Source organism: Capricornis sumatraensis, chromosome 20 (assembly GCF_032405125.1).
Source record: "Capricornis sumatraensis isolate serow.1 chromosome 20, serow.2, whole genome shotgun sequence".
NCBI lineage: Eukaryota > Metazoa > Chordata > Mammalia > Artiodactyla > Bovidae > Capricornis > Capricornis sumatraensis.
This window is the reverse complement of record NC_091088.1, coordinates 66,757,455-66,765,888: the sequence shown is the minus strand read 5'-3', so window position 1 is coordinate 66,765,888 and position 8,434 is coordinate 66,757,455. Positions and strand designations below refer to the sequence as shown.

Sequence of the window (8,434 nt, the reverse complement as noted above, 5' to 3'; positions counted from 1 at the left end):
TCTTTCTTGGGATTGGAATGAAAACTGACCTTTTACTTCAAACTTATTCATGACCTAATATTTAAAGTTTAAATCTTACACAATATATGATTACCTATGTTTCCTCCCCAAGTGGCCAGCTCTGTGCTCACGCTGGAGATGGGAACAAGGAGTTGTTTCTCAGGTGCCAGGTTAACATTTTCTTCCGCTTTTATGTTCTTATACTTTCTTTGTGAAAATCAGTCTTGCTGCACACTTAAGAAGCATGTAATTTTCTGTATGTACATCATACTTTGAAAAACGTACTTAAAAATTAGACAACATTAAAGTCACTTTGTCCACTGGTAATGAAGACAGGGTTGTAGATGTATGCACCTTCACACTCCATAGAGGCTGAGGGTTCATATAGCAGAAGACACCTTCTCTGTATGTAGGGATTCTACACAACATCTATTACCTTTGGTAAAGATGACTCAGCACTAAGGGTGCTTTTGTCGAGAGTCTAGGTGGTGGAGGTTGGTGGTTATCACTCATCGTTCTCTAAGCTGTGTTGGATCCCGTATCCAAAGTATATGAGAAATCCTAGTAAGGAAATGGGAAAATGAGAAGGATAAGTAGGCACTCTTCCAGGTTACAAATGTCCAATAGGCCTCCTATTATGGTGGCCAAGAAGTTTAGGGTTGCTCAGTTTGGGATCTGTCACTCAAGGGGTCTCTTTACGCCAGAAAGCCACTTACCAATCACATTCCAGATACCAAATATGATCCAGGTCCCAGAAGTTATCTGCATCATCAAGTAAAGGTTCACGAAGATGCTCACCAGTGGGAGGACAGGCAGAGCAGGGACCTGTGGGGCAGAGTCAGTTCATCCCTGAACACAGCCCAGATGCCTGAATGAGAGACTCTACCTCACGTGGGCAGGAAGACCAGCCTTCAGACTGTGTATCCAGTGCCTACTCAGACTGTGCATGTAGAGTACTGAGTGGGGATCAGGGAAGAGTCCATTGGTTTTAGCACTCCCTGGATGTTTAGACCATGAGGCATGTTCACTCCAGGTGGACAGTTTGGGCACATAAGGTCACTTACCTTAAAATAAAGATGGATGGGGCTCTGGGGCTGCCTCCAGATGATGACCATGACCCCAATGATGAGCAGCAGCAGCAGCACAGCCCCTGGTGTGTACCCGGAGTCTCCAGAGAACCCCTGACTGGACCACTGGACCAGGATCACGCTCAAGATTATCATCAGGAGAACTACAGGGGTCAAGGTGGAGGAGAACAGGTTCAACTTCAGAAGCTGAAGATGTCAAGACCTTGGGTCACACCTCTCCCCAGGCTGCCCACCTCAGCAAGGGCCCTCATGTCACCAAGACTCCTCAATGGACAAAATACACACTCCAACACCATACTGTCAATTTCAGAAAATGACCAAAGAGAAATCCCACTGCTCACCGAGTAGTGAGGCACATCCATAAACAATCTGGCCAGATTTCCTAGTGGGGATGGTGCTGATAGGGAACCACAGACTCTTTAGAATGTTTGAGTTTCTTGCTTCAGGTTCAGAGTCCAGCAGATGTCCATCAAGGCAAGGTATCTCCATTTCCCCCTGTGTGTTCTCAGTCTTGCTTAAATTCTGGTTTGGCTGGTACCTGAATTAGAGGTTTTAAGGCAATATTAACAGCAGTCCCTACTTAGCCAACATCACACAGCCTATTCCACATCTGTCCTATCTTAAGCAGATCAGGACTTTTAGAAGATAGCATGAAGGCAGAAGACAGTTTCTTCCCAACTAACATCCAAGATTCCTTACCAAGGTGCAGTGGGGTCTCACCTGAGGACAAGAACAGAAAATGCCACCAGGGAGTACACGAACAGAGTCCCGACCGACACAAGATCCACAAGATCTGTGTACTTGAAGAGTAACGCCATGAGCCCTAGAATGAGTGCACAAACGAGGTGAGGAAGGGAGTGAGAAACAGCTGGAAATATGTAAGTTACAGCGTGCATTTCGTTTGTTTTTTTAACCTGTAAGATTTGCAGCAGACATCATGGCCACGACACGGATGCCTGTGCGGACATGGGTCCGGGTAAGTACCCGGAAAAGGAGCCCGTCCTCTGCCATCGTGTAGATCAAAGGAGGCATTCTGGACACGGCGCTATGGAGTCTAGAAGAGAAAATGGAAACATGTAAGGACGTGGAGAAGCAGGACAGACCGGAACGTCTGCTCTCTTGTTGGCTTGGGGTAAGCTCTCTCTCTGTCTTCTCTACCAATCCTAAGGGTTGGGATATCTGAGTATCTGACAGTAGACAGGGAGAAAACCATGGCACTGACCTGGATATAAGAGCACAGAGGGTGCCAATAATCACGAAGTATCTGGCGGGGAGCCACAAACTATGGAGAATGGCTTGTGGCAAAGGGTTGTGAGGCTGAATCTGGTAGTAGGGCACCATGAGGGTGAGTGCCACTGAGACACCAGAATAAGCCAAAAAGCAGATGAAGATCGTGATCAAGATGCTCCAGGGGATGGAACGATGAGGATTTATTGCTTCTCCCCCTTCAAAAAGAGAAGAAGTGTTGAGTCAGGAAGACACACTGGGAAAAATCCCCTTCCTTGTACTCCTCAATCAGGTTTCCCCAAAGCCAGGGGCAGCCAGTCTGTTCCCAAACCTCAGATGGGGTACACAGTGACCATGTTACCTTTAGTGGCAAGAACATCAACACCAAAAAAATAGTAGAAACATGTAGCTGTTCCCTGGAGAATCCCTTCAAAGCCGAAAGGTGCAAACCCTCCAGAACCCAGAGGGCCCAAGCTACGGTGAGAGAAAGAGAGAGAAAGAATGCAGGTGAGGTGTGTTCTTCCATCTCTACTGAGTTTCTCCCTTCATACCTCAAGTCCTGGGCTCCAGGACTCGCTTCATCTGGATCCATCAGCCCAGATATCTTTAGTCCACACTATACCAGCTCTGCATGCCCGTCACCCATCTATTATGGCCAATTTTACCCTCCTAAGCCGTAGATGTCTCTGGTTCCGGATATGTTTAGGTTGTAGTCCTGTTCTGTGAGCCTCCAGTTATGCAGATCTCCCTTAATGAAGCCAGTGATGATAATGAAAATGAGAACCAAAATGTTTATTCCTATGGATATTTTGGTAACCAGGATTGACTCACGAACTCCCAGAAGCAGTAGTCCTGCAATGATGTAATATGAAACACTCAAATTATTGATACATTTATAGATATACTGGCCATAGAAACACCTTTTTTCAACAACAAGAGATGACTCCTCACTTGGACATCACCAGAAGTTCAATACTGAAATCAGATTTATTATATTCTTTGTAGCTTAAGGTGGAGAGGCTCTATACAAAAGCAAGACCTGGAGCTGACTGTAGCTCAGACCATCAGTTCCTTAATGCAAAATTCAGGCTTGAATTGAAGAAAGTAGGGAAAACTACTAGATCATTCTGGTATGACCTAAATAAAATCCATTATAATTATACAGTGGAGTTGACAACTAGATTCAAGGAATTAGATCTGGTAGGCAGACTGCCTGAAGAACTAGGGACAGAGATTCCTAACACTGTACATGAGGTAGTGACCAAAACCATCCCCAAGGAAAAGAAATGCAAAAAGGCAAAATGGGGGTCTGAGGAGACTTTACAAATAGCTGAGAGAAGATGAGAAGTGAAAGGCAAAGGAGAAAGGGAAAGATATTACCAACTGAATGCAGAATTCCAGGGAATAGCAAGGAGAGACAAGAAAGCCATCTTAAGTGAACAATCAAAGAAATAGAGGAAAATAGTAGAGTGGGAAAGACTAGAGATCTCTTCAAGAAAATTGGAGATATTAAGGGAACATTTCAAGAAAGGATGGGCACGATAAAGGACACAAATGATAAGGGACTAACAGAAGCAGAAGCGTTTAAGAAGAGGTGGCAAGAATACCCAGAACTATACAAAAAAAATGTTTCAGTGGTCTGGATAACCAAGATGGTGTGGTCATTCACCTAGAACCAGACATCCTGGAGTGTGAAGTCAAGTGCATCTTAGGAAGCAATAGTACAAACAAAGCTAGTGAAGGTGATGGAATTCCAGCTGAGCTATTTCAAATCTTAAAAGATGAGGCTGTGAAAGTGCTGTATTCGATATGTGAGCAAACTTGGGAAACTCAACAGTAGCTTCAGGACTTCTAGATCAGGTTTCATTCCAATCCCAAAGAAGGGCAATGCCAAAGAATGTTCAAACTACTGTACAATTGCACTCATTTCACATGCTAGCAAGGTTATGTTCAAAATCCTTCAAGCTATGCTTCAGCATTATGGGAACCAAGAACTTTCAGATGTACAACAGAGTTAAGAAAATGCAGAGGGCCAGAGATCAAATTGCCAACATTCTTTGGATTGCAGAGAAAGTGGGCGGGGGGGGGGGGGGGAGGTCACAAATGAATCATATACTGCTGCTTCATTTGACTACACTAAAGATTTTGGCTATGTGGATCACAACAAGCTGTGAAAATTGTTAAAGAGATAGGAATACCAGACCACTTTACCTGTCTCCTGAGAAATCTATGCAGGTCAAGAAGCAACAGTCAGATGCAGACATAGAATAATGGGCTGGTTCCAAACTGGAAGAGGAGTGCATCAAGGCTGTATATTGTCACCCTGCTTATTTAACTTACATGCAGAGTACATCATGCAAAATGCCAAGCTGGATGAAGCACAAGGTGGAGTCAAGATTTCCAGGAGAAATATCAACAATCACAGATATGCAGATGATACCACCCTAATGCAGAAAGTGAACAGGAACTAAAGAGCTTCTTGATGAAAGTGAAAGAGGAGAGTGAAAAAGCTGGCTTAAAACTCAATATTCATAAAGCTAAGACCATAGCATCTGGCCCCATCACTTCCTGGCAAATAGAAGAGGAAAAAGTGGCATCAGTGACAGATTTTCTTTTCTTGGGCTCCAAAATCACTGCAGACAGTGACTGCAGCCATGAAATCAAAAGACAATTGCTTCTTGGAAGGAAAGCTATGGCAAACATAGACAACATATTAAAAAACAAGGCCATCACTTTGCCTACAAAGGTCCATATAGTCAGAGCTATCGTTTTACCAGTAGTCATGTACAGATGTGAGAGTTGGACCATAAGAAGGCTGAGGACCAAAAAACTGATGCTTTTGAACTGTGGTATTGGAGAAGACTCTTGAGAGTCCCTTGGACAGCAAGGGGAACAAACCAATCAATCCTAAAGGAAATCAACCCTGAATATTCATTGGACTGATACTGAAGCTCCAAAACTTTGGCCACCTGATGGACAGAACTGACTCATTGAAAAAGATTCTGATGCTGGGTAAGATTGAGGACAGGAGGAGAAGAGAGTGACAGAGAATGAAATGGTTGGACAGCATCACTGACTCAATGGACGTAAATTTGAGCAAACTCCAGAATATGGTAGAGGACAGAGGAGCTTGGCATACTATAATGCATGGGGTTGCAAAGACTTGGATATGACTTAGTGACTGAACAAAAACAGGAAGCAGAGAAATAGTTGCTCAGGGCTGGCAGTAGGTGGTGGTGGACAAACAGACAGTGATTGCTCAGTGGGTACAGATGTGTTGAACATGTTTGGAACTAGATGGAAGTGATGGTTGGCCAACATTACAGATGTGCTTAATGCTACTGAACTGTACACTTTAAGATGGTTAATTATTGCAGCAATCTTCTCAGAATACATGTCTAACAAACCAAGAAGTACACCTTAATCTTACACAATGTTGTATGTCAGTTATATTTGACTGAAGCTGGGAAAAATTACAAAGTGGTTAATTTTATGCTATGTGAACTTCCTCTCAATTAAAAAAAAATCTTTGGCCTCAGTACAAAGGAAGACTTGTTGGTCTAAGTAAATGATTCTCAGCTTGGGGTAATTTTATTCCCCAAGTGACATTGGCACTGTCTGGAGACTCCCTGATTGCCAAGGTTGGGGGTGGGTGGATGTCACTGGTATCTAGTGAGCAAAGGCCAAGGATGATACTCAACACTCAATAATGATTAAAAAAAGAATTTAAAATTCACAGGACAGTCCCTTCACACCAAAGAATGATAAGCCCAAATTGTCAATAGTGCCAAGGGTGGAAAACAATGGTCTATGTCTTAGCTTCTGTCTCAAGACCCTTCTTTCTATTTCTAATCCCCCACCATTCTGCCACATCAAGACTTTCCTACACCAGCTCCCACACCACACCCCACTCTTCCCATCCTGTTGTTGAGCCCTGTCTCACCTGTCATCAGCAGTACCAGGCCCAGGGCAAAAAAGTCTGCATATGTGGCCAGGGAGTAAGGCAGGTGCAGAGAGAAAGTTTCCTGTAATGCCTGAGAGATGTGATTCCCTATCAGGCTGTCAAAGACATAACTCGAGACCCTGGCCAAGACAGCAGTACCTATAGAGGGCAGAAGAAGGAGCATTCATTGACAAATAAAAATTGATGTGCCATAGGATCTAAAAACACAGATAAAATACCTGTATTTAAAAATACCTGCTAAAAAATGCAAAATATCAAAGAGTTTCTGTTCATGGGTTGGGGAGAGTAGACCCAAATGATTCACCAAAATGTCAGGTGTTTTAATATGTTAGGAGCCGATCAATGTTATACAAGAAAAGAAAACACGTAAGTGGGAACGGGAGGGCTGGGATAGGCATGAAATTTGAAATCAAGTGGTAAAGGAAAATCCCAGGAAGGCAACAACTGAGGAAAGATTTCACTACGGTGAGGGGATGAGCCTGTGGGACACGCCTCCCTCTCACCCACTCCCTACAGTTCCCTTACCTTCTGGGTTCATGGTCCATCATTTAAGGACACAGGACAGAATTGAGTTGACTGCAATTGTGGGGTCTTCCTGACACTATTATCAACTTTCCTCCACGAGGCCAAGAATAAAGTGCTCATGAATGAGTGAGAACCCAGTCCTCCAACATTGTTTCCCAGTCTTAAGCCCCACACCATTTGCTGGCCCATTCTCACCCGTAACTAAGGGAAGTATGGAGTTCCAGCCAATGATGAAGGCATAGAGTTGACCCATCGTGACATAGCTGTAGAGATACGCAGAACCAGAGTGAGGTACCCAGGCCCCAAATTCAGCATAGCAGAGTCCAGATAACACAGAAAACATGGCAGCCACCAAGAACGAGATGACGGTTGCTGGTCCAGCTATGTACTTGGCCACTGCACCAGCCAGAATGTACACGCCAGCTATCAACATCCTGCCCACACCCACGATCACGAGGTTTAGGATGTTCAGATGAGCCACGGGTCTCTCAGACTCATCTATGGGTTCCTGCAGCCGCTTGCGCATGAGCTTCTGACCAAACTGGCGAACAAACTGACGCAACATCCTAGACGTAGTTGAGGAGGCTGCAGTCTGCTGGGAAAAGAAGACATAAAGCCGTTAACAATGTCCATCCGCCCTCGGCAGTGGGAGTCCAGTTCTATGGAGTATGGACATGATGGGGAACAGGTGGTAAAAGGACACATTGGGCAAGCTCTCCATCTCTGATATTTGGTTTCTACAATCATAGAGAAGACTTCGAATTTGTCTCAAAGTTACGGGAAAGTTTGCTTGAAAAGAAGTGAGATGGAGTGGATTATGTCTCCCCAAATGTGCCCTTTTGACAGGTAAATTGTTTTGAGCTAAAGTTAATTAAGACCCATTAGATTCAGGAGAAGCTCTTTACCTCTCCCATAATTGTTCAAAATAATGCAGGTTAGGGGACCTATGCCAGGAAGAGAGCTATTACCACAGAGAACTTTCTAATCTCAGAAAGACTTACCTGCTTGGAGAGGGCAAACATTTGTTCACCAGGCTCTTGCTCTTCTCATCCTTCTGTGCATGGTCTTCCTGCCATTTGAAGCCCAAGATCCCCACCCCTTTCTCCTTAACTCAGGGGCTCATATAAGCCTCAATTGTCTGACAGTCTTTGAGCCTCAAAAGATTTTATGGGGCTCCTGTACTTATTAAACTAACTGTGTTCATCTATCGTATGTCAACTGAATTGGTAGCCCAGCTGAAGAATCCAGAAAGCCAAGTCTTCTGCCACTACAGAAGTGAGAGCTTCCAACACAAAGCCTGGCACATCATAGACGCTTAATTGGTATAAGTTGGATAAATACGAATGCTGACTTTTGAATTGAAATCAACCAGCCCTGCTTGTCTGATTTTGCTGAAACTACATTCCATCTTTTTTCCCCTTTCCCCTGCAAAATAGGGCAATTTATCATCATTATTCTCTCCCCTCTTTGATAGGGGTGAAGTGAGCCTTTTAGGGGCTTGCCGAGCAGAGTGCTCAGACTCTGCACTTTTCTTCACCAAGGATCCTGAAACCTGGACACTGTTTCATTGTTTGCAGAGTGACACAGAATAGTAGCTGTCCTGGGGCATAATGAGATGACATTTGAAGGA

The 8,434-nt window shown here is 44.1% G+C and overlaps 1 protein-coding gene across 1 annotated transcript; it reads right to left on the bottom strand.

Annotated features, from left to right (window-relative positions):
• Positions 1-505: 505 nt before the first annotated feature.
• On the bottom strand, positions 506-7,369 carry LOC138096283 (cationic amino acid transporter 3-like). Its single transcript, XM_068992408.1, has 11 exons — positions 7,000-7,369; positions 6,259-6,417; positions 2,981-3,167; positions 2,677-2,789; positions 2,311-2,533; positions 2,003-2,142; positions 1,809-1,911; positions 1,430-1,626; positions 1,065-1,231; positions 717-825; positions 506-561 (listed from the first exon to the last, which is right to left on the bottom strand). The coding sequence occupies exons 1-11, from the start codon at positions 7,367-7,369 to the stop codon at positions 506-508; spliced, it is 1,824 nt and encodes a 607-aa protein (XP_068848509.1).
• Between the last annotated feature and the right edge of the window lie 1,065 nt (positions 7,370-8,434).